The sequence below is a fragment of the Zonotrichia albicollis genome, chromosome 1, assembly GCF_047830755.1.
Source record: "Zonotrichia albicollis isolate bZonAlb1 chromosome 1, bZonAlb1.hap1, whole genome shotgun sequence".
Taxonomy (NCBI): domain Eukaryota; kingdom Metazoa; phylum Chordata; class Aves; order Passeriformes; family Passerellidae; genus Zonotrichia; species Zonotrichia albicollis.
The window spans coordinates 98,888,031-98,913,257 of record NC_133819.1 but is presented as its reverse complement, the minus strand read 5'-3'; the positions used below and the strand labels follow the sequence as shown (position 1 = coordinate 98,913,257).

General features: G+C 35.3%; 2 protein-coding genes across 5 annotated transcripts in view; both read right to left on the bottom strand.

The window, feature by feature from the left end:
* Nucleotides 1–13,282, bottom strand: part of LOC102075064 (protein-glutamine gamma-glutamyltransferase 5) — a 35,670-nt gene extending 22,388 nt beyond the window's left edge. The window contains exons 1-3 of one of the 2 annotated variants that reach the window (XM_074547931.1): nucleotides 10,041–13,282; nucleotides 8,228–8,269; nucleotides 8,072–8,149 (exon numbers count right to left, since the gene is read on the bottom strand). The gene's annotated coding sequence lies outside the window, so the exon portion shown is untranslated. The remainder of the gene's footprint in view (nucleotides 1–8,071; nucleotides 8,150–8,227; nucleotides 8,270–10,040) is intronic. The other variant, XM_074547937.1, reaches the window with a different exon arrangement.
* Nucleotides 13,283–13,422: 140 nt separating this feature from the next.
* Nucleotides 13,423–25,227, bottom strand: part of TMX3 (thioredoxin related transmembrane protein 3) — a 29,425-nt gene continuing 17,620 nt past the window's right edge. For 2 of the 3 annotated variants that reach the window (XM_074547944.1, XM_074547953.1), the window contains 6 exons: nucleotides 24,665–24,722; nucleotides 23,904–23,957; nucleotides 23,518–23,574; nucleotides 20,024–20,153; nucleotides 17,780–17,848; nucleotides 13,423–16,417 (listed from right to left, as the gene is read on the bottom strand). In XM_074547944.1, coding sequence (XP_074404045.1) covers nucleotides 16,151–16,417; nucleotides 17,780–17,848; nucleotides 20,024–20,153; nucleotides 23,518–23,574; nucleotides 23,904–23,957; nucleotides 24,665–24,722 — 635 coding nt within the window. In that variant the 3' untranslated portion in view covers nucleotides 13,423–16,150. Of the gene's footprint in view, nucleotides 16,418–17,779; nucleotides 17,941–20,023; nucleotides 20,154–23,517; nucleotides 23,575–23,903; nucleotides 23,958–24,664; nucleotides 24,723–25,227 lie in introns of those variants that run through there. The other variant, XM_026790982.2, reaches the window with a different exon arrangement.

Below are 25,227 nucleotides of genomic sequence, written 5' to 3'. Positions count from 1 at the left end.
ATGTCCTGTCATCTTTCCAAAGAATAGTAATTAGGGATATGAGCCTGGATGTCTTGTATGGTTATGGAAACATTTGTTCTTCCCAGCTAATGATCAGCCAAACAGTAAATCATTAAAAGGAAAATGACAAAGGGTGTGGGTAGTGACTGTCATCAACCTAGTTCACCAGCCCCAAACTTTGTCATCATCCTTTGGAAGAGAAAGCCTGATGATGCCAAAGTTTCAATTCTTTGTGCTTCTTTAAAGAAAACAAATATAGCTAATTAATCTTGTTATTTTTTATTGGTAACAAGTATCTTCCTCTTTACTGTTCTGGGAAAACATCTTTGTATTAGACAAACTATCCCTGTTAGGGAGGGCAAAAGGAGTCAAAACCATCTCACAGAAAATGTAGCAGTGTATCTATTACTACCACAATAATTTAAAACACCACCTAAGAGCTCAGGTATATACCTCTCTGAAACTAACTTAGAATAACCACCACCTTCCACTTTCTAGTCAGACCAATTTTTACTGCTTACCTACTCATTGCCAGGAGGAATGGAAAAGACCTCCCAGGCTGCCTCACTCCTCCATTTTTCTGAGAACAAGAATCGTTTGTGTTACATGCACAGGTAAAAAAGTACCTAATGGACATGAAATCTGGAGCTGGTTTTGGTTTAATGTCATGTTGTCAAATAAATATTTAAGAAAGTAACTATTACCAACTCTTGGTATTATAATTTTTTTTATTATTATTTTGCAATTAACACTACCAATAGCAACTGGTACCTTCTTTGCAGTTTTTTGAGTGATACACACCAGTGTTTTATATGACCAATGCACCAGTAACCGTAACATTTTCTGGGAATTAGGAGAACCAGACTCCAGATATACAGGAAAAGCTCCTTCAAACCTAACAGTGTAGGTGTGACTTTAGCTCTTATCTTTCAAATTATGTATGACCTAATCCTAAAGCCCTTACGGCAAAGTTTTATCCTCTCCACAAATTCAGTGAAAAATCATATTGTTAACCTCGTTTATCAAATAAGCACCTTTCTTTTTTTTTTTTCCTTTTTCTTTCTAATCTCAACTATGGCAAACTTAGGTGAATTTCCCTTCAATGGGTGAACACATTCCAATGTAATTTTTTTTTTTAATCTACTGCTAATTTTGAACTTGTTCAGACTTGTGAGACCTTCAGGCCAGCTGTTGGCCACCACAATAATGATGCTGCTTTGATTTTGGAGGCAGGAATGTGACAGTTCAGAAAAAAGAATTTTTAGAACATAGGAAACATCAGCACAGAAAGAAGACAAAAATTGTGAAGATGATAACAGCAAAGCAGGATTGAGAGATTGTTTAATAAAGAATGCTTCCCTCTTTTCTAAATACTCTGATCAATCCTTTATTGATTTTTTTTCCCAAAAAAGTAAATGTCATCAGGTCGACTAAAAACTATTCCCCTTGCAAGTATTTGTTTTTCTTCTGCCAAGCAATAATGCATTTCAGGTTTTGCATTTCTTAAGCCAATATACTGCATACAAACCACAGGCATGTTAAGACACAAAGACACACATTGCATTTCATAACCTCACCGTGATGAAACCGGTTTGTACATATTCCTGGAGCATTTTATTGCTCGCATTGAAGAAATCCCCAAAGTGCGATGGCTGCTATTCATACTCGTGATATAAAATTTTTAAAACTGATAACAGTCCACAACAATGTAATTTAAACACAACCCCAGTAAAGTATGATAATAGATAGGACACAGGTCAAGAACAATAATGGTTTAGGATATTATGCAAGATTTACAAACAATGTAGCTACAATCTGCATTAAGCACCACAAGCAAGCTAATAACACAGAGCCATGGCTTAATCCCAACACAATAACCAGAGAGATATATTTTTTCAGATGTTTGATGACACACAAAACTGTAATTATAGGGATATTCCCATTTAGCTGTGCGTAAGGAATGGCAAACAAATTATAAAAGCCCTGTGCACAGAAGGAACAGGCTGGCAGCACCTCAAGAGCACGTCTATCTAACATTTGTCATTTACCACCGTCAACAAATCACTCTTGCAGAACAGGTTACACATTTGTACTGAAATTCCACTGCTTTCATTATGACATCAAAGAGCTTCCAATTCCAATCTAGGAAAACATCAGGGCTGATCTGGATCTCAGAGCTTTGCCATTATGGCATTATTTTTCTTTAACAATTTTTTAAATGGACATATATGTATTATAAATTGCATATTATATTAGGACACATATACAATTTACCAGTCTTTTCTAATCCATGTTGTTGCTCAATTTTCTCCATTTTGTGTTAAAAATTTCAGTAGATTTTCCACATTGAGAACAGATTAGACCTTTTAAATAAGTAAATCAAATAAATCCTTCAAAGTCTGCCTATACCCCAGACCAAAATATATTTTTCACATGGTTCTTCCCATACATATTCAATTAGTATTTATGACTTGGTGGAAATCATGACAAAGTTATGAACCATTCTCATTTGTTTATAAGTCAGCTATACTTTATTTATAAAGTCATTTATAATCTGCTGAAAATTAGATAATTCTTTCCTGCACTTCAGCGTTTATGGATACGAATTTTTCTTGTTCATATATCAATCCTTGTTTATATAATGAAAAATCTGTATTAAAATCTGTATCCTGCTACTGAACTGACCTTTCAAAAGTATCTGTTCTGACAATCCATCAGTATGATTTAAAATTTACACAATTTTGGCTATATCTGGCAAATTAACTTTCTGAAACACTCAGCTTAGTCTTTCAAGTTCATTTAAAGATATATACAGAAATTCTTGGAGCAAAAAGAGTAGGTAAAAAGTGATAGAAAAAAAACGTTATTCCTTACTAGACATATTATTAACCTGAATGACGTTTCCTTGAAACAAATTTAAATAGATTAGGAAGTTTCCAAAAAAAAAGCCAAAAAAGCTCTTCCATAAAACAGAAAAAAATGCCTTCATATTCTAAAAAATGAGTGCTTACTATAATCTAAGTTGGAATATAACTTCTCATATTTTATTAATAATCACCATAAAACACAGCTTAAAAATAATCTAAACACAACTAGAATTAAAGGCCTTTTAAAAATATCATGAAAAATACAAATGATTTGTTATATCCGAAGTGCAAATATGTAGCCAAGTAAGGAATATATGGCACATTTTTGAATCTTTGATGACTTATTTGCCCCTCAATAATTAGTTACTTAACTGTTACAAAAGAAATAGGCAAAGTGTAATCATATCTCAGCTAGTGCACTGCTCGGTCCTCTGGGGATTTTTTCTTTTTTTTCTTTTCAGGCACAGAAAACAAGCATCAAAGTAGAAAACATTGGGGGTCACACTGACAGTCAAAGTTTTAATTGTCTTTCCAGGAGTTCCTACACAAAAATCATACAGAACTTATGGTCAGATTGCCAAAGTAGCTAACATCAGCGTGATGCAGACCTAAGACATGTTTATGAAGAGCATTCAGCCATCTACATGGATGCAGCTCTTGTCTTCTTTTAAACTGGTATTTCATTGTTTTGGTGAAGAACTGCCTAAATATCTTACATATTGAGCTATTGGGGACTCAGAAAAAGAACTCACGCTCTAGTGTTTTGAAGTATATTTGAAAAAAAAGAAGTTGGTAGATGGCTCTAAAAGTTATGTTTTAGACGAAAATATAGTGTAAGAGTCCCAGAAATTCAGTTCTGTGACAATTCCATAGTGCACCACATAAGAAATGTTTCCAGAACAGGACAGAGTATCTTCATATTAGAAATGCATACATTCACATACTAAAGCTGAGTAGAATTTGTATGAGGAGAAAGATACTAAATTTAACAAACATCTAAATATAACCCATTTTATTTTGCTGCCTCAGTCCCAAATACAGACTACTGAAGAGTACCCCAGCATGGAGAAAAATAGCATATTCATGGATGAGTCACAACAGTAAAACCAAATGCATGGAGTTACAGCAGTGATGCTTCAAAGAAAAGGAAAAAGAGGGTTGAATTCAGTTTTTTTTCTTTTCTTTGGTTTGGAAATAGCATCATCAATGACATTTTGTACACTTGGAACAGCACAGCAAAGTAATTTTCAAATTTTCACCATTTTAGGTGCATAACTTTTCTACAGAAAGGTATTATTTTGGATTACTCAAAAGGCAGCTGAAGTGGGTAATCAAAGTATTTCTGAAAACTTGTTTATAAAAATCATGCAAACGGCTTGCAGCAGATAATTTAGCTCTACATCTAATATTACAGCTTTGACTCAATCATAACTTATACACATGGAACTCTTTTAGAGCTGAATCAAACCTGTGATTCCTTGTGGCAATGTAGTCCCTTTTGAGTAGTAGGATTTTTAACTGACAGTCATCCTTCTCTTAAATATATATGTTAGAGTTTAAAACCAGTTGACCAATTATATAAATTATTTAAACTGCTGACCAATTACTTTCAAACATAAAGCATTAAAAGCCACTTCTGGGTTTTATTGGTTGACTTAAACTAAAGCGTCACAAAGTGACTCTTCTGAGAAGTGGGGATCATGAATGAATGTCAGAACATTGCAAAGAGAAAACATTAAAGGAAAATGTTTAGGATATTATGGAAAAGACTTTAAAACATTATTATTTGAATTTTCTTTTTTTTTCTTTGCGATGTTTTTCCCCCAATTTAATTACTTTAAAATATTCAATTATATTGCAGCTGCCTTGAACTAGGAGGACTGGTTTAAGTTCTTGATTATTAAGATCCCACATTAAGAACACATAGATTCAGAGACTTGGCATTTACTTCTATTACCATGTTAACAGAGAGAAATGGCTAGAAGATTAGGACTTGAAATCCCAATCAAATTCCATGGTCTGTTCTCACAAGAAATTGTCCAGTACTGTTTAAATTTTTGTTAAAAAATGTGAAGTGTTAACTACAGAGATGTTCCCATGGCATTCTAAAAGTATTTTTCGGGGTGAGGATCTGTATTTTCTCTATTAATTTCAGTAGTAACTGAATCATGTGCTGTTAGAAAATTGAATTATGCAAATGACTGACGGTTATAATCTTTTTTGCTTTTTATTCACTAGTGTGATTTTTTTTCCTGAATCTCAGAAGACTTAAAGGATAGATAATTAAACAATGCTTTAATATTGCCCTCATATGAATATATTAAACTGGAAATACATAGATATTAATTTAAATACGTATATTATAATTTTTACCTGTGTAACAGTTGCACCTCTGATCTAGGTATAAAATTTTATTTTATTAATGATGAATTTACTTTGAACTTTTATATTTCGTTGGGATTTTCAGTTTTAAAGGAAGTTCAATTATTTCTATGCTTCCACTGTTCACATATAAAGATATTTCATAGCAACTGTGTAGCTATATGGAGTCTATAAAATTATAAATTTAGATTATTTACCATTATGCAGCAACTTACTCTAGAAAAGCATTAAGATGCTGATTGTTACATAGAATGCAAAAGCAATGAGAGTGAAGCATATTAGTTTAGAATTCTGTTTCAACCAGCAGTATTTTAGAAAGTTGAAAGGGAGAGATTATTTTGCTTTGAAGAATCTGCAGATAAACTTCTGTTTAGGTTACATATTACCTTAGTCTTTTATCTCCCAGGATCATGGTTCAAATATTTCAAGGAACCACAGTTTACAAGACCTCAACTACATTTCTGCAGAACCAAGTTAATACAATTTCTTTCTGAGAGACTTGGGGTGTGGCATGGCCTAAACAGCACCATAAAAAAATCGATCATTTCAGCTCATTACAGCAGACACAGATACTAGAAATTACATTAACTAGCAGTCTGAATCCTAAGACTTAATGAATACAGGCAAATTAACTTTGTGATGTTTGGGGGTTGGATTCTACATGACAGCATTTGCTGAATCATCATTTTTCCTGTTGCATTTCTGTAGGTTGCACAGAAATTTAGGCCTTGCTCAAATAGAATTTTGCTAACACAATAACACTGTCAAACAAACAATTCATGAAAAAAAAATTGCCTTGCAAAAAGGTAATTAACTACAGTGGTAGAAACATTTGAAAAATCTACAGAGATCTTATAGTTCTATTCAAGAATAAAATATTTGGACTAATTGGGAATTATTCTTGTAAATACTGCACAAGCACTGGCCATATCTCAAACAAGGGAAATGAGATCTTTTCATTCTGAGAGCTATCCTTGTGGCGTATCAATTGTATGGGACACAGTAGTTTGTTTCTAAGGTAGTCTGCTTCTATCCATACTAACAAAGAAGAGGAAGGAGTAAAAGGTCTCCATGAGCACACCTTGGCTATTTGACAATCAGAGCACCAGTACAGCAGCCTGGAAGAACAAAGAACATTAGTTCTGCTCGGTTAAAATAGTTCTGCCAAGAGAATATCAACCCTTCAACAGTAACCATTGTGTTTTCCACAGACACTGTGCCAGTGCATTAAAATTATTCCCTTCTAGATCACATAATCTTCTTTCTTTAAATTCCACTCAAAACTATAAAAACAGGAGACAAGGAGGAAAGAAAAGGACTCTGAAGAAAAAACTGAAAGCCTACATTGCTTTTTAAATCTGGAAAATATATGCTCTGCATACGTATTCTAATTAACAGGAATCAGTTGCTGATACTAAGATTAACTATATGAACACCAAGAGTAGCAGATAAGTTTGTTTGTACAATAATTGTGGAAATTAATAAAAGCCTAGGGACAAAGTAAGTTGCAAGACCATATTTATCGTCTTGAGTTAAAGATAAAACTAATCAGTAAATGCTTATCTGTATGTTTGAAGGGGAGCCTTAAATCCTGCATTAAGTGCAGCAAAAATTCAAAAGGAGCAAATATAAAATTATAGTTCTCCAAATATAGGAGTGAAATGTGGTAATTCCTAAGGAAAAAGTTCAAAGACAACATGTTTTCTGTACTGCATGCAAATCTGTTCAATCTCAAATCTGCAAGTTACCTGGAACAAGTTTTAATCTTATTTCAGTAATAAAATAGCCCATTATTTTCAACTGAGCCAGTCAAAGTTAATGAGCAATACTAGAATGGTGAGCATGTTGGACCACTAAGGAAACAAAATGTTATGAAACAGTGTGAGAGGTCACACAGTAACCTGATTTCTAACTATTTATTGTTACAGCATTATCAGTTTTTAATGTATATTTATTCCTGCTATTATATAGGAAAAGAAATAATGAGGGATTAAAAAAAAAAAAGAAAAAAAAAGCTTGGGAAAAGGCAGGGGAAACAAGATGGTAAAAGAATAGGAATGCAAAATACAAAAAGAGACAAAGAAAATTAGAGCAATGGGAAAAAGAAGTGAAAGAAATCAGAATAAATTGCTACATATAAGAGGCAAGTGAACACCTGGTTGAAGAAAGTGGTCTTTTCAGTCATAAAGAAGGGTCAGCACGCATCTCTGGCCGCTGCTAGTTAAAGGTGTTTCTGCTTTTCTGTCAAAGAGTATATATATTTATACTAGGAGTATAAAATAAATAATTTTTGGTACTGTCTCCTCTGCTTCTTCAAGTTTACAACCACATTGTTCTCATCTAACTTGGAAAGTGTTTCCAAAATAAAGCATTTCACCCATTTGAGATTTTCATTGGACCTTCTCTTGCAACAGTCCTTAAATCTATCCAGCTCATAAAGCTCTTAATTCTCACACAGAAAATTATACAAAAAATTTTGTAATTGCTATGTGCCAGATGGATCAGTCTAGAATTCCTTTATAGGAATAAAGGGATGTTTTCTCTATCTATACACGAAAGAAATTTTTCTTTTAAAATGCAAGTCTGAAAATCCTGTTCCCTCTTATAATGTAGCTCCTGCTTCTCTTGGTTATTTGCATAAGTAGTCATGCACAAATGAAACAGATTGCTGAGTCTGGACTCAGACTTCAGGCCTTTAAAGGTTTGACATGCACAAGCAGAGCTTTAAAGCAGAATTTGTCTACAAATGTGTAACCTAGTGAGTCATCTTATCCCTGTGACAGTGACTCCCCACAGTTATACTCTGTACATCCCACTCTTACCCAGTTACATCCCTTGCAAGATGCATTTTGCTAACATGACAAGGCTTCAGATTTTTCTTCTTCCGTTTTAACTCTCTCCTGGAAAGGAGAAGTTAAGAGACATTACAAACAATTTTATTTCACCACTGTAAGAGGGATCTTGGGATAGCAACTCACAGTTCCTTCATTGTAAGGACATGGCCAAATCACCTTTGGTTTCTAGAGGGAGAAAGTAGAGGGCAAAATAAATATGTAAGTCAGCATAGCCAGCTTGTCATGAAATACCATTAAAATGTTTCCCCCCTCTGCTGCTTCCTCCAAACTCTTGGTCTCTCATACACTGTCACAATGTTCAAGGAGTTGTATTCAACTGGATCATTTCATTGCTCCACTTACAGCATTGCTTTTCCAATAGCTTGCCTGGCCATAATTTGAAGGACAGCCTACTAAGGTATGAGGATAGAAACTCCTTAAGCCAGCACTGTCATTAAAGTTGCAGTATAATGAAACTATGGTCTAAGCAACTCACTTAAAACTGCACTTCACGTCAAAGGGAGATGGCCAGAAACTGAACTTAATGCTCCATGGCATGTCTACACTCTAATTGAAACATGACAGGGCAAATTCACTGCCCAAGGATCCACAGGCACAGACTAACCTCTGTCTATGATCATGAACTTGCTGTCCCCAAAACAGAGTGGCCTTGTCCCATCTTCAAACAACCATGCATGGGCCTGAGCGGAGGAAACAGCCCACAGGCTTTTGTGTCTGCTCACCTCTGCACCTCATGTATTCTTCCTCCCCTTATGATGCATCTTCACAGCAATGCAGTGATGACTTTTTGAAGTGTGCGGAGCGTCCTTCCCCCTGTGCCTTCAGATGGCCATTAAAGCTGTCTGCAGCAGCACACATCCTGCGTGTCAAAGCTGGGGCTCCTAAAGTCCCTGTTGCCACCACTTTTCTGGCTCCTGTTCACTGTGGCCAACTCCTAATTCTTTCTGAAAACCACCATGGGGTGACCCACATGTGTGTGGCACAGCTTCCAAAGCTGCAGTTCACCAGAGATGCTGCTTTGTGCAGTCAAGCTCCTGCTTCTGGGAAATGGTGTGAGAAAAGCAACTGGCTTGGAGGTCAGCAGTGCTAATTCACACCAAGGGTCAATCCAGAGGTATCTCTTCTTCCAAAGGGAAGGAGTGAAAAGAACAGCCAGTGCTGTGAAAACTTCCCTTTTTCTTACCTACAAGGTACATCATATCCTGACACAACCACAGGCTCATTAACACTCTTTAAAGATGACTGGCATGGTAGAGCAGCGTATCATTTCAACAGGGATATTACAAGCTTCATTATTTTATTATGTGTTTACAACTATTTCCTAGCCTCCATTGCAGTTAAACATGAGGAATAGCCTTCGAGATCACCATACCTTTAGCTCTCATTGCAAACTTCATTCTCTTATGAGCTTTGCTGCACATTTCTAGCCAAGATCACACCTTTTAGATGTAGTATGAAAAAATGCCAGTATGAAAAATTCCTCCCACTTCATAGCCACCATTTGCGAAACCAAAAGAAGGCTTGCAACTTCTCTTCTTGAGATTATTTAAATCACAGATAATCAGATAATCTCCATTAGCTAACACACAATGCCTGACTTGGATTAATTTTCCTCATATGGCTTGAGACTTTGCAAAGCTAAGTGAGCAATTCAAAGCATTATTTTTAGCGTATCTTAGCATTTAAATTTCTGACATCTGAAGCTGAGGCAGCTACAGCCCACAGAAAGAACCCCGTGCTTCTGAATTATGCTTGAATTCCAGGTGCTCTCTGGAAACTAAAACCCAACACAGATTCACATTAATGCACTGACAGCTTGCCCAAGACAGACCACTTAAACTAACAACACGTATGCAATGTGTAAAAACAAAATGGCACTATGTTCAAGATTGATATCTTCTTTTAAATCCTGTTCTAGAAATCAAGTATTACTTACCCTTCCTCTGCTAGAAATCCTTCTATTTTAAATCATGACAATGTGATACAAGAAGCTCCCATCTCCTTAAAGATCCGAAAAGGAACTTCTCATATTCTGGCATTTCTGTCTGTCAAAGGAATTGACACAATACTTCTATTAACCTTTTAAAAAATACTACCTCTTCTTCAACCCACTGCAAAACACTATTGATCTTACCTCACAGTAGTATCAGATAAATCTTAAGTTAACACCACAATATATTGAACCATCTCTTGTAACCCACAGCATTTTTGGATGGAATTTGGGGATTTCATAAATGAACCATGAAGATTAAAAATATGTAATCCTTCTGCATTTGTTTTTAAAAAAAGGTATTTTTAAAAGATAGGAAAGCAAAAGACATGTACTGTGACAATGCCATCTCAAGGTTTAGCTCAATTTTCAAGTGTTTATTTGCATAAAGCACAATTTTGCATGAAGGCACAGCATAATTTATAATTATTTTATCCATCAGGAGCCAGACACAGCTTTTAGATGTTAAATCTGCTGACGGCAGTTTATCTCCTCCTCCATCTTAGAAGTAGCTAATGCATTGTCAAGGGCTTGTTTGGGCCAACAAGTATTTCTCCCATATTCTGCAGGAAATACCCTTCAATTTAATTTTCATAGTGACTGAAAAGGAGGAAGTCTTACCTTTCTTCTACTTTATGTAAAGAAGATCTCTTCGTTTCACAGTAGATTTTTATTCCTAGAAACTTTGTATTTCTCTACAGATCATCTACACCTTTTGGGAGGCAGTCTACCATAGGAGCACCGTTTTGCTGAAGCATCTCCTGTTCTACCAGATGCTCTGTTCAGAAAGTTATTCTGATATTTGAAGATTTAACAGTTTGTTGACAAAATAATCTCAAAAATGTCTTACAAAAACAGTCTGATATTTTGATAGTGGTATCTGTACAGGGATTTCATTTTATTTCAGCTTTAGTCTGCTTTCAGAAAATGTTACTGAGTAGATTATAATACCGACCTGAGAACAACAGGCTATGTTTAGTGAATTTTCTGATCCTGCAAGAAGCACTAAAGAGAAGTGGCTCAACTGGTCCAGTATGCAAAGCTAAGATCAAAAAAGACATATTTTACAAAAGGAAAGAGGAAATGAACAAAATTACCCAGTGGCCATCCAAATCACCAGTCTGCATTGTAATTTTTCAAGTACAGTATGCTGTCACAATACTCAAACAAATGATTTCATAAAAGCATGCTAAGAAAAAAAAAAGAAGATTAACAGAAAAGTTACAATCGGTTCCAAGCAAAAATGACTCAATGACAAAAGAAAAAAAGAATTACTTTGGAGGGGATTAAAAACTTAGATACTGAAGTCATAAAGTCTTTTTGTTTTCTTTTAGTGTTATGACAAAGTTTTAACAGTCCATGAACAGCATATTGTCTATTTTAGATTAAGAGTCAACATTTGCTATTCAAGTAAAGAGAATTAAATTGCAGCCACCTCTGCAATATTTGCATGTTTTTTTATTTAGAAAAACCAAAGCCACTTCTTTACGATGGAAATACACATCCTACATCATTGATTAGATCTTTAATTCCTGAAAGCATTAAGACTACAAGTTGGCACCTTAGCACAAATTTAAGTATTCTACAAATTGTCATTTCTTTAAAGTAGAGGCGTAGCAACCCAAGACAAAAGAGAGCTGGGGTTCAGGTCTTGTTTTGAACAAATGATGACCATTTAAGTATCTTGAGTAACCTGGAGTGTACATTTCTGTGGAGAAACAGCAAAAACTTCCACAAATTACCTTGATTTCGTAATGTTACTCGTGGTATGGCAGGTAAATTTATCAGCCAAAGGTCCTCTGCACAGTAAGTAGAGAATAGAAGATTTCTTTTGGAAGGAATTAAATGCATAGCAGTGGGAGTTTATGTTAAGCATAGCTCATAGCACAAGACGCTGGTATGAAAACATATGGCCCTCCTTCATTCCTTTCTCCTATTCCATTTTCATGCCCTTCATGTGTAAGCCATAGAGCTTAGCAAAGCTTCCATCTCTTAACTCAAGACAGCCTAAAAGCACCCATCGTTTTGGCCAGGACAATCATCAACCCAGATGAAGTCTACACCAATCTTGCAACTGGACTACAAAGCAACTCTATTCCTCTCACTAGTAATTCCCTTGGAGGTTTCCTTGCTTCTCTTCAAAGGTTTTATTGCTGAATATTATTATTGCCACAATTCTCCATTTAAAAATGCTTTATGTAAAATACTTGTAGTCTGTGTATCCTTGCTATTCCTGCATTTTTCTCTACTCAGTGTATAAGCAGGAGGAAGTTTGCTAGCAACAGGAGAGTTCACATCAGCTGCTAAATGGTGCTTTATGTCAGCATAAACTGTATATATTCACAGTAATACTTTAAAATGGTTAAAATTTCAGAAATCAGAGAATTGTTTCAGGAACACGTACACTGCCTAGAGAGCTTAGAAAAACCTCCCAGGAGCCCAACAAAGCATTCAGCACAATACTGTCAAAATTGGCTTTGTTGGTTCCAGCAACAAAGCTCAGGGTGATTCGATCTGTTAGAGATGTGCTCAGTGATGGGAACAAAAGTGCAGAAAGTGGCTTTGCTCCCCGAGAAGATTTGAGAGCCAGTACAGTCTGTCACAGGATAACACAGCCTGAAATATATGTAGTCTCAGGAGATTTCAACAACTTAATGGAAATACATTCTGGTTTTGCACCCTTTTCACTGACCTGAGCTTTTGGCTGTCCATAGAACAATCCTCCACCCTCCCACTCCTCCAAATACAATTCCTTCTCCAAACATGTCGACACAAGAGGAATAAGGTAACGCCGTTCTAGACCAAAACAGAGCAAGTTGAACCTTTTACTTAAGTACTTCATGAGAATTAAGCACTTTTGTGCCATCTTCATCACATCAGATGTCTGAGAGTGCCATCCTCCCGTCCTTTTGAACAGTGAGCTCCACAGTGTGGACAAGAGCTGTTAAAGCAGCCCAGGCACACAATGAAGCAGCATGAGACTGAGCATGTCCAAGTGCCAGGACTACTCAAGTGCTTCCAGAAGGAAATGTAAGCTAGGACAGGCTGACTCAGGTTCCCTTTGCTACAGAAACTCCTGTATGTCTGGTATTTTAAAACTGCTTTTTCGGAGATTCATTGGTGTTATACTGCTAGAGTGCTCACTAAATCACAGACAAGCAAATATAAACTCCTACCTAGAGAGTGTTTTCAAAATCCTGCAGAATAACAGCTGCATTTCTGCACTGAATGACTGGGGGCCTAAAGTGCAAACATTCCAGGAAACAGCCTCCTACAAAATATGTAACATCTGAGCTTGACACCGTAAATTAATCCAAAGGAAACAAGCTCTTTTACGTCCTTTTTATTACAGAAAAACAAAAGGCTTACACTTGACTTAAAAAAGCAGCATTATTTTATGAATTGAAAGTTATTACAGTGAAGTTGCTTTAAGAAACCTCTAGAGACTGAAGAAAAGAAATAAAATGCCCCTCCTCAGACAGCATTCTAGATTACTTGAGTGACCACAGCAAACACCTTAATTTCACACCACTTCTGACACCCAGTATATGACCTGTCCCCCTTTTTTTCTCCCCATGACTTGTTCAATGTAGCTCGGGGAAGGATTTGATGAAAACAGCAGTACATTTCAAGTCTAATTTTCAACAGTTCAGTGCACATCTGATAGATATTAGAGTTCAGAAGTGACTGACACACAGGCTTTCCTCCTAACTCCAGCTATTAAGTGCTACAGTTTGAACAGATCCCAGTGTGATCCATTTCTACCACAGTATTTATCATTATTCAGGTCCACATCTCAGAATACTTCCCAGCTAGTCAACTGGCTACTACTGACTATAAACACAAACAAAAATAACCACAAAAAAAGAAGGCTCCACGTTGAAACAGTTCAGCAGCAGAACTCAAGCATTTTTTTTTCTTTTCCTTACACTCCAGAGAAAGAACAGCACGATTCCAGTGACCATGTCAGGTTTTTTTATTAAGTCAAATGCTGCAGGTTTCCAGCCTGAGCCAACATTAAATATGCAACTGATCTGTACTGAAATCTTAAGAGACAAAGAAAAGATACTACTGTCTTAATAGTCCTACATTTTGACTAATCAGCACTGAGTTGTGCAGAAGTCCAAAGAAATTTACAAGTTTTTCATTAAGTGATTTTTAAATTTTTTTTCAATAAATTGCTCAGAGCTCAATGCCATTAAAGAAAATACCCCTTTCTAAATACATTTTTAAGCACCTATTCCTCATGTATATGCTAAACCTACATCTCCTAAAGGTTCTACCAAAAAAATAAAACCTCAACAGAAAGGAAAAAAACTAAGGTCACTATGTACAACTGGCTATAATGAGAAAAATGAAAAAAAAGGCAATTCACAGAAAGAAAACAGAGAAAATATAAAAAATGGGGAAAAAACCATATCAGATACCTGCTACTCAGTTTCTGTGACTGCATTTATAATCTTTCCTTCAAAAAGGAAAAGGTTTGTATTCATAATCAGACATGGAATTTTTTTTTTAAATCCCTAATCTCTTTACATGTTGTTTATACTGTTTGATAACCAAAATCTTTCAAGTCAGAGATCTACTTAAGGTACTCTGCATGGCAACCTCAAGCCAGCTGTTACCAAGCTACTTAAATAGAAGAAACAAGTTTCTTTCCCACAGGGAAGAAGAATGCAATACATTTTCCCTGGTTGTAATTCTACAGCATTATCAAATTTACTCAAACATAGAACTTGTCTATTTAAACTTACTCATGGTTACTACTTAAAATTCTTAAATTTAGTGCTGTAGCACTAAATAGCAATTTCTTATGTGATCAAGCTGCCTTATACGGAGGACATAATATTTTGTGTTATACAGTAATATACCCTTAAAAAAAAAAAAAGAAATAAAATGAAAAAACCCAGCATGAATAGTTTGAGGTGGAGTAATATAAGTTTCGTTTTTGTACTTTTCAAGGCATTGATGCCAAAGGCTGCTTTATAGCTTACCCTTGGAGAGTTTTAGCCCTGGACACAAATTAGTCCTTTTTGCAGTCACAGGTTTGTATTAAAAGTGGCTTTTACGATGAAACAGGTAACAAACATGCTTTATACTGATCAGTCTTTACCAATGTTAATATTAAGCTTCATTAACTCCCTCCTACAGAGAGGGTAACAGTCTGAAACAAAACTACCTATTTCAAAGATATATAACAATCTCAAGTATACACTGTAAAATAAATAAACACCATTCATAAAGCTTGTCATTAGAGAATTATACAAATAGTCAGAAGGTGTTCATATTGATGTCTTCCTTTATCAAGCTGTGCTGTGGATTCAGAAATCTTACAGAGCTTTTGCACTCTAAGTGTGCAAGCACTCACAGAAAATAATTACCAGGCAATCATGTTCTAAAAGGTTTTTAACATAATTTTCCAATATTTTTAGCTGCTAAAGCACTAATAAACAGCATATAATTCCCATATTCTGTATCTAGTAAACATTCTTGACTGCTATGGTAGAACGGTCCTCCAATTCCCAAAAATTTGCATTTAATTTGAGGAAACAGAAGTTTGTTGTTTTGGTTTTGTTTTCCTTTTCCCACACTAATGTGCAACAGGTAGAACATGTGACTTATGAAACTTGTAAGTTGTCTTCAGCTATCAGGCTCTAAAACACTTTACGGCTCTCTTAACTTTTCCTTGTTTTCAGCTTTAATTTTATATGATTCAGTGCATAGCTGGGCTATATTAATAGCAGTTCATCACATATAGTAAGGTCAAGTAACATTATCTCTGTTTTGGAAATGAACAATTCAAAACTCTTACAAAAATGGTATAGAACTGTATCTGAAAATTTCTTCAGTTTAAATTGCTCTTTGTTAATCTACTAAGGACAATTAAGAGAACATCCATTTTTTTCTGTCAATTTCGGAGAAAATGTGAATACATGCAAGTCAAAACTACCATTATGCAGATAAAACGATCCTCTTTCATGAAGATAACCAATAAATGACAACCGCCAATAAATAAGTCTATTTGGAAATTCTAGAGAATTCTCTTGCTGAACAAGTTAGTCTTTTTTCTTTTCCATAATGTCTTTCTGTTTAAGCTCTCCATCTGAAAGTTCTGTGTATTTTCCATTCTTTTCCTCCTCTTGTTCTTCCTCACTGCCTTCATCTGTGAGCTCTCGATCACCACTTTCCTTTTTGGCTCCCTCATGCTCAAACACCTCTCCCTCTGTATCAGCTGTGCAGATTCCATAACACATGATGCTGATGACCCCCAGGGGTAACCCAAAGAGAAAGCATCCCAGCAGTGGTGAACTCTTGAACACAGACTGTTGAAATAGAAAGTAAAAACCACTTTCAGTGAATATACAAAGTTACTGCATTACTTCTCTTATCACTCTGTGTATTTATTCAAAAAACATCCAAAATTAAAATCAGTATTTTTTAGAGGGATCATGGAACCAACTAAGTTGGAAAAGACCTTTCAGATCATCAAGTCCAACCTATGACATAACACCACCAACAAGAGCACAGCACTAAGTGCCACATCCAGTCTTTTATTAAACATCTGCAGGGATGGTGAACCCCATCACATCCCTAGGCAGTCCATTTCAGTGCCCAATCACCCCTTCTGTTAACAACCACTTCCTAATGTCCAACCTAAATCTTCCCTGGCACAACTCAAAACTGTGTCCTCTCGTCCTAATGCATGCGTTATTTTGATTTTTCTGCTTGTTTTGTTTGGGTTTTGGGTTTTATTATTGATGTTGCTTTGTGGGGCTTTTTTGTAAGATTTGTCTGTTTGCTTTCTTCTGTAAAAATGACAAGGAGCCCTCAACCTCAGCAATTTCTACTATAAGTTCAAAAAAAATGACACAAGTTCAGTATCACAATATTGCATTGGGATAGTTAATGTTTACATGCCAACTGCATATCCTATGCATTCTTTGAAGTTTTAGAAACAACTGTTCTAAGGGTGTTAAAATCCACTTTTAAGAAAAAAGTTTCAACTCTTACTTGTGTCTTCTTGTCAAAAATTAGTCTGCAAAAAAATTCTGGAGAGTTTTCTGGTGAGGAGTAGCTTAATGGCACAGGAAGAAGGATCAATGTTTTCAGAAATGGTGGCTAAACACTTTACCTTCACAAAAGTTTCGAAGACACTCATTTAGAAGCAAGTGAGTTTCAACTTAAATTCACATAGGTTTATTTGCTTGCATAGGACAAGAAAAGAAATGGATTTGTGTAGATCTTCCCAACAAAATTTTGTTAAGCATAATTAACTTATGAGAAAGATAGTAAAAATGTTTGTTTTAAAACAACACAAAGAGTAGTATTTAATCCCTTACGCTCTAAGTAATTAAACAAAAATGCAACATTCCTTAGAACAGTGAAGTGGTATCCAGTTTCAGGTAAGGATGTCAAAAGGGTCAAGGACCTTGAATTCTCTCTGTTCTATCCCTTAAAATACATATCAGGCATACAGAAAAGCAGTGAAAAATGAAGAAACTAAGATATGTTGAATATTTATCACACATATTATTAAGAACTTTAATGAAGTTAAACCTATGCATATTCCTATAATATATACAATAAAAACAACTCATATGAAAAAATATTTTTAAAACCCTGTGGAAGTGTTTGTATCCTGACTGACAAGGGCACCATCTAATTCAATGAAAAATAAAACTTACCACTATAGTAGACTTGGCATCATAGATTATTCTCTTGATTCTTTGCAGAAGTCCATCACCACCCTGTGCCTGAAATTTCAAATGGAACCATGTCAAAACTGCTGACACTTTTCAGTTATGATTCCAAAAGTTCATTCTTCAGACCTTGCAATCTTAAGTCCCTTTAGAAGGAAATGAAAAGTAATTATTCTTACATCTCATGATGCCCAGACACTTCCACTTGCCAAGCTTGGACAAAGATTATTCAGCAGTCTCATGAAAAGGTCTCTCACAATTGTTTTAAACAATCAGTGCCAACTTAGACAATGGGCTGACACTCTCTCTTCTACAATAAAGAAATGTGAACAAAAACTAGCAACGGTCCCATGTAACAATGGTAAAACTGCAGAGTTCTTCTGAACTTTCCTGCATTTGTTGAATATCTACTTATGGATTACGACAGCACAGTTAGAAACATCTAAGAACTAAGCAAAGAGAAGATATGAATGTGTAACAAATAAAACCTGTGTCAAGCAATGACAGGCTATACCTACACTGCCCTCTAATTCAGCAGTGTTCAAAATAACTACATGAACCAGAAGGTAGCCTTTCTGCTCAACAGGACTGGTTTTCACCTTCCTTGGTAGCCAGAGAAACAAACTCATATTTGGAAGTCAACTCATCAGCACATGACCTGACCAAAAACCCCCCAAACAACAAAAGAAGACCACAAAAATTACTTGCAAAAAGTTACCTACAGAGTCTTAGAGAATAACAGTATCATCCAGGTGAATAATCCAACACTTCCCAAGGAAGAGAAGTTGGAAAGCCAGACTGGTCAGAAACTTCTCTGTGGTTCAGAAAGTCTGCATCCTATTAGTTGTTTACCAGCATACTTTGAAGACTCTCATTCCTCAAGAGCTGCACAAATTCTTGGGCAGAGAATGCAGCCAAAGTAGTGCAATTTTATGTCTACAGACACCTTAAATATAGACAGCTTAAATGAAGTCAGATCCTGTATTTTTGTATTGTACAGAGACGTGAATTTAGACTGACCTTTAATCACTCTAGCTGAGATACTGCAAACAAAAGATAGAAAGACCTAGTTGACACTATAGCAACAAACACAAGGCATCCCAAATGATTCTTCTCCAAGTAAAAAAAAACAGACAGAAACCAATTACATTTGTTGTTTCAACCAGGAAAAGACATATAATTAGAGTCTAATTGATGCTGATAACTCAATGCACTTAAAAACCATTAAAAAAGCGAGAACTCAAGAACAAAGAACCACTAAGTTATAGCAATACCCCTCACACTGCAATGGAAAGCATGGCCACTAAAGTCCTGAACAGCACATAAATCCACCTATACCATGTTCTACAAAAACCAGGCAGATTAAATAAACAGAAATAAACCCCATATGACAAATATCTTCTGCATTATTTGCCATTCCAGCCAACGACCTAAAACTGCTGGCATGAAGTACAGTGGGTTTCAGCTAACATAGGAAGCTCTCAATATACAGCCAATTGGGGTTTAAACCAAAAACAGGCTTCTCCCAGGAGGCAGCCAAATTATTAACTATCAGTTGCCCTTCATGGCAAAACCTTTTTTCCCCAGAAGCACAAATGAAAGTTCTGCTCCATGACCTCTTTCCTCATCCACACAACATAGCTTTCTGCTCAACTTACAGTACACTGAGGGAATAAATACCCAAAAATATCCAAGTCATCAATTCCAATTAACTTTGCTGTTCTAACAAACGACAGCTATTTTTTAGTTTTAGAGCAGAGAGGAGTAACCTTGTGTCCACTTCTAACATCCAAAGCAAGTATAATACTGCTTTTTTGACTCTGAAGTTGTAATTCCTCCAGCTATTTGATTTATTAATTTTCCACCCAAAAGAAAAGGTGCAGTTCAATTATGCACTATCATTCAAAATTTTAAACAAATGCATTTAATGCAAACCAGGAGATGAATAAAAATCTCTCCATTTATAACTGCACCAGCAAAAGGAATATCAAAAGAAGCTGTCTACCATTATGCTATAAACAAAAGAAAGCTTGCTTTGTACAACATGTAAGAGCATGACTGCAGAATTTACAATCCCATATTCAGTGACAGCACCCAAGACAGTAAGACAGGACAGGACAGGAATATTAAACACACACATAAATATCAGAGTAACAAATTTTCTCCTTACTTTAGCATCTAAGGAAATAAACATTAACCAATATATTCCAAGCCACTATGAAGACTTACTTCAGCTGTACCATCCAGGATATTGTTAATAAATTGAACCATGTCTTCTGTGCTCTCAATGTGCCTATCTGGTAGAAAATATTGCTGATTGGAGGTATTCAATACAACAATAGTAGGGATTGTCAAGTCACTGGAAACATAAAAGAGACAGTTTATCTATTTAAACAACTACCATATAAAATATTCCAATTCAAGTAATCCCTACATTATTTCAAAAGGTAATCTATTAATCTTCCTATGTGCTCTTTGTAGTAATTCTTTAAAAACAAGAAAGCAAGAGAAAAGGTATGGCATGGTATGGTATGAACATGAATGATATGGGCACGTTTCTCATTAATATTGTTTTCCATCACATCTCTGTCAGTGACACTATTGAAGCTTACAGCATTTTACATACCCAGAGCACCAGAAAATCAGGTACCTTATGACTTTGCAAATAGTAAGAGATCACAAATAGCAGCCTTGTATATGAAATACATTAAGTATTTAAGTTAACAAAGGCAGAAGCGTAACTCAAAAATTTAATCTCACACAAGCATTGTCCAACTGATCACCTTTACCAATCAACATCTGCTGGTCAAACTGAAAGAAGAAACCATGCCAAGCATAGCTTTTCTACAGCTCTTTTAGATATGGTTTATGAGGAACAGAGTTTTTAAAGAATTATTACTCAGCAGTTAACTGTCTTGTGCATGTGCACATACATCATAAGTGGAAAGAAAAAAATGTTAGACATTATTTCTGGACACAAACCAGTTTAATCTTCGGCTTGCTATAGCACTAAATTCAAAATAAGATCAGGTTAAGAAATTTTAATACTGCAAAAGTACATTGTTCAAAAAGAAAGATTTAAATATATTAAACAAGTTTAAGATCTCCTGTAGTCTTTATCAATTTTGTATAATTCTGTCTGTAATGAATTCAAGTATTTCCTTCACAGCAGAAGCAATGCAAACCTTATTTTTCTACCTTTTCACCCTTGTCTAATGTGCCCCATCCATTTACATTTGTAATATATGTAAAATTGATGATGATTTCAGTCTTATCTGTGGCTATCAATTAATAGTAAATTATTTAATGAAAATACTGGTTATTTACTCAAGATGTCCATTTTTCCTTGGAGTCACTGAAATTATCCTAAATTTTTTCTCACATTTTAGGTGGGGCTTTTGGTCTTGATTTAAATTCAAATGCAAACCTAAAAGTGAAAAAATTTATTAATATATGCCAATTTTCTGAACTTCTAGAATGCTGAATACTTAAAGATTTAACATGCAGTCTCTCTTCCTAATACTGAAGCTGAAACCATGGTGACACCTCAAAAACCGTAAGGGCAATTACAGGGATAGCAAAATAATGCCATCTTTTAAATACAACTTTAGAAAAAACAACCAAATAACACAACTTTGTACACCAAGGCAACCTGCAACATAAGATTCAATAAATACAATATTTCCCCTTGAAATTTTTATTCTCTTCTTACTAGGGACAAAGAAGAAATCTAAGTAGAAGGCCCGCTAGCAAAGTCACTGTTTCTGCAAGCATCTGGTGACAAGTTCCCAATTCCTGCCAAAATATGTCCTTCCAGCAAAACAGAACAAGTTTTACTTTTTAGATGCAGTATTTCTGTTGCATTTAACAGTCTGGTAACTAATGTTCTTGGAATTGGGTAGAGCAGCTGAAAGGTAACCTCCATATACAGATTCTTTATGCTATACAGAAGTTCACAAAAGCACATTTAATGTGTTACTTTCAGGAGCAGAGGAGAGTTCTACATACCTGAGAGTGATATTACACACCTTAGCTGTATTTTTGCTTTCAGTAAAATACTGAAAAGCATTTTTAAGTAAAAATTTAAGCAAAATTATGTATTTTAATTAAAATACACAATATTCTGATTTCTTCTTTTGTGCATGGTTGCAAATGTACCATTTCTAATCCAACAAAAGCATGTTCATATACTGCTGAAAAGACAGAAGTATTATAATGTCTACTAACGGAGTAACAGTCAAGTTCGTAAATGTACTTTTTTCAAGGTCTTAGTCTATCCCCAGAAATCATACAATATTTTGTCCTTTGTAAAGAAATCAGAATTTGTTCCTATGTGCATCTAGCACAGTAAAAGGTGTTTTGTGATACATTTCTCATTATTCCGATTTTTTCTCTTTCTACTTGCTGCCACCTGGTGACAAACTGAAGCAGTTGCAGTTGCAATACTTTTTTTTTTAACTCGAATTATTCATGTAGCCACATGAAGAGCCACTGCTTTGAACATAATTTGCTGCATTCTTTTGCAAATTCCTGCTCATGCTTGAAAGGTATACACTGCTTTAGAAAATAATTAAAAGCTGGTGAGTACTTGAACCAGAACTTTCCATATACTACAAATAATAAAATCAAGCATTTTGCAGATTCAGTGAAACAAACCAGCTGAACAGACCTTGCCACTAGATCACTACCACTCCAAATGGCAGTTCTGTCTTTTTTCCCTTAATTTCCCTCCTCCCAGGTATCTCATCTCCCTTCCCTGCTTCTCTGCACATCTGTGCTGATACTCAGCAGAGTAGAAGGGAATAACATTCACATTGCTGAATCAGCAACGTAACTTCCCTACTTGCTCAGACAAAAACCAGACACTTTTCTGACAGATAAACAGGATGAAAGAGCTCAGCAGACAGACATAAGAGCCTGCACAGGAGAAGCAATTAATGAAGTGAGGGAGGTCTCACTTTTGGCAATTATAAAGCACTAGTTCAATGAAATCACATAATTTTTATGGAGAGAATTGCTTTTAAAGCAGGAGTTAATCTACAGACATTCTAGAGAAATACAGACCTTGTGCTTTTGGGTCCATATGAAGCTTCTAGAATCTTTAAGGATCATGAACACATGCTTAATTAATGTTTTGATCCCTGAGAAATGGATTTGGAAAACTTCAAGAATTATAATACTGACTCCTGGTTTTCCTGTCTTTCAGACCTCCAAAGGCCAGAGGAGAAGAAGTAGTGAACTACAAATGCCAAGCAACTCAACTCTCTAATTATGCATGTTTTAGAAAAGGACCATAGTAAGGGCAACTGTCAAGCATCTTGCTAAACCATTTATATATTTCAAAATATACCATGTACATATCAAGTGCAGACAGCATCTTCCACGCATTCTATGCTTCTCTGCAGAAGTGCATTTCTATTCATGTCATAAAGATACACCAAGAATGAAAGCCTCACAACTCTAACAGAGATTTAACAAAGTAGACCTAAAAGATAAGCTTTGTTAATCAGCATTATCAGTAAGCTAAACATCTAACATTAAATTATGTATTTATACCATTTAATTTAACAATTAATTGATACTACAGTACAGGCTGAATTCTGATGACAGTGTTTTTTTTTAAGTCATGAAAGCCAAGAAATTTCTGTAAGATTATTATCAATTAAATACATTTGGTAACAAATACAACCGAAGAAAGAATATTCAAATAAGAATTTACTTACTCCATTAGTAAACTATTAATGTAATCATTTCCATCCATATGGCCAAACTGGAAATCCCTGAAAGAGAAGCAGTTAGAAATAAAATTATGAAAAAGAAAATGCAATAGTGGGTTTCAGCAAAACTTCTCCATTAACATTTTTCCTATAACTGAAAATGAGAACACACACTTAGAAATGTAATTCAAAAAAAGTGATGATCTAGAACACAGCATTATCAAACACAGTCAGTTAATGAAATGGTTCTATTAAATATCAGCATAAAAATATAAAAGCACACACTGTAACGTTTTTCACTTAGGAAAAAAAAAGTGACTGCTGTCTTAGAAAGATTAATGCAGAAGAAGTATTAAAACATCAGAGTCCCATGCGCATCCCAGAGTCCCTACCTGTGAAAGTGATCCCGATAATCTCTGGCAACTTCCTGAATAATCGACTTTAATCTGAAAGGAAAAAAATTGGCATGGATACCCAGGATAAACTCCTGCTAAATACAAACAATAAACATTGAGATTTCCCCAGTAAGCAGCAACTCATACCTCATCAGCAAAAAGGCCTATAAAAAAACACCTTGTTCATCTTGCTTAGTTCCTAAAGGTTGAAAATAGCATACACAGTACTTGAACAGAATTTTTTTAGTCTGTATATGCAGCCAGAAAGGGATGAGGGAAGGTCTTGTTCCTCTGTCTCTTTGGCAAACTCCAACCCCAGCAAAAACATCCCTTGTTTAAAGTTCCACAGACAACTAATATATAAGCATCACGAGCTTAATTTTCAATGTGAGTGAACTAAAGTACAGTCATTTGTTTAAACTCACTGAGTTCATCTCAAAGTCATCTGAACTCAAGCACTTTTGTCTTTGTTTAAAAGGTGACACAACAGCTTTCAAAAGCTATGAGATCACCATTAGCTCCTGTGATCCCATTAACAAATGGCAAAAAAGTGATACAGGAACTCCCCCCATCTCAGTGAACTCACATGTACTTCGACCAAGCCATAAATTAAGTAAAATTAGTACACTAAGTCAGAACATTTACAAGTTTAACCCACTCATTTAACCTATATTTCTCAATACTTAAGCAACTTCCAAACTTCCTTATGTCATACCAGCACATCTCTTCCATAGGGTTACCAATACTTAATTCTGTACCTGGTATGTTCCACTGAAGAGTTTTTATCATCAATGACTGCGATAGCCACAAGTTTTCCTAAAATAAGGAATAAAATTCTTGAAACCATTTAAAAAGAAACACACATTCTCCAATGGGAAATATGTCAACTTAGAAGATCAGGTACTTTCTAGGGACAGGAATAAGTTTCTAAGTATAAACACGAATCACAGCCAAAAAGCCTCTTCAAGCTGACCGAGCTGTGATCTTAAAGCTACTGAAAATAAATTAAGATGGAGCTCAATGCCACACCACTAGCATTGCATGAAAAGCCTATCTACAGAAAGAAGTCAAAAGGGAGAAAATGCAGATAAAAATTACTTTCCTACTCAAGCTGCATATTTACATATAGCTAAATATGAGGCTATGGAGACCTGTATTATATAGCAGCAATTACAAACTGATTGTAAGCGATTAAATCACTATTATATGGATTTATTAACAACTATTTTTCATACTCTTGTGAGCATTAAGGAAAAAAAACTGGAAAATGTACTGGCAGAGCCCAAAATTCATGACATCAGAAACACAATTTAGTTCACAG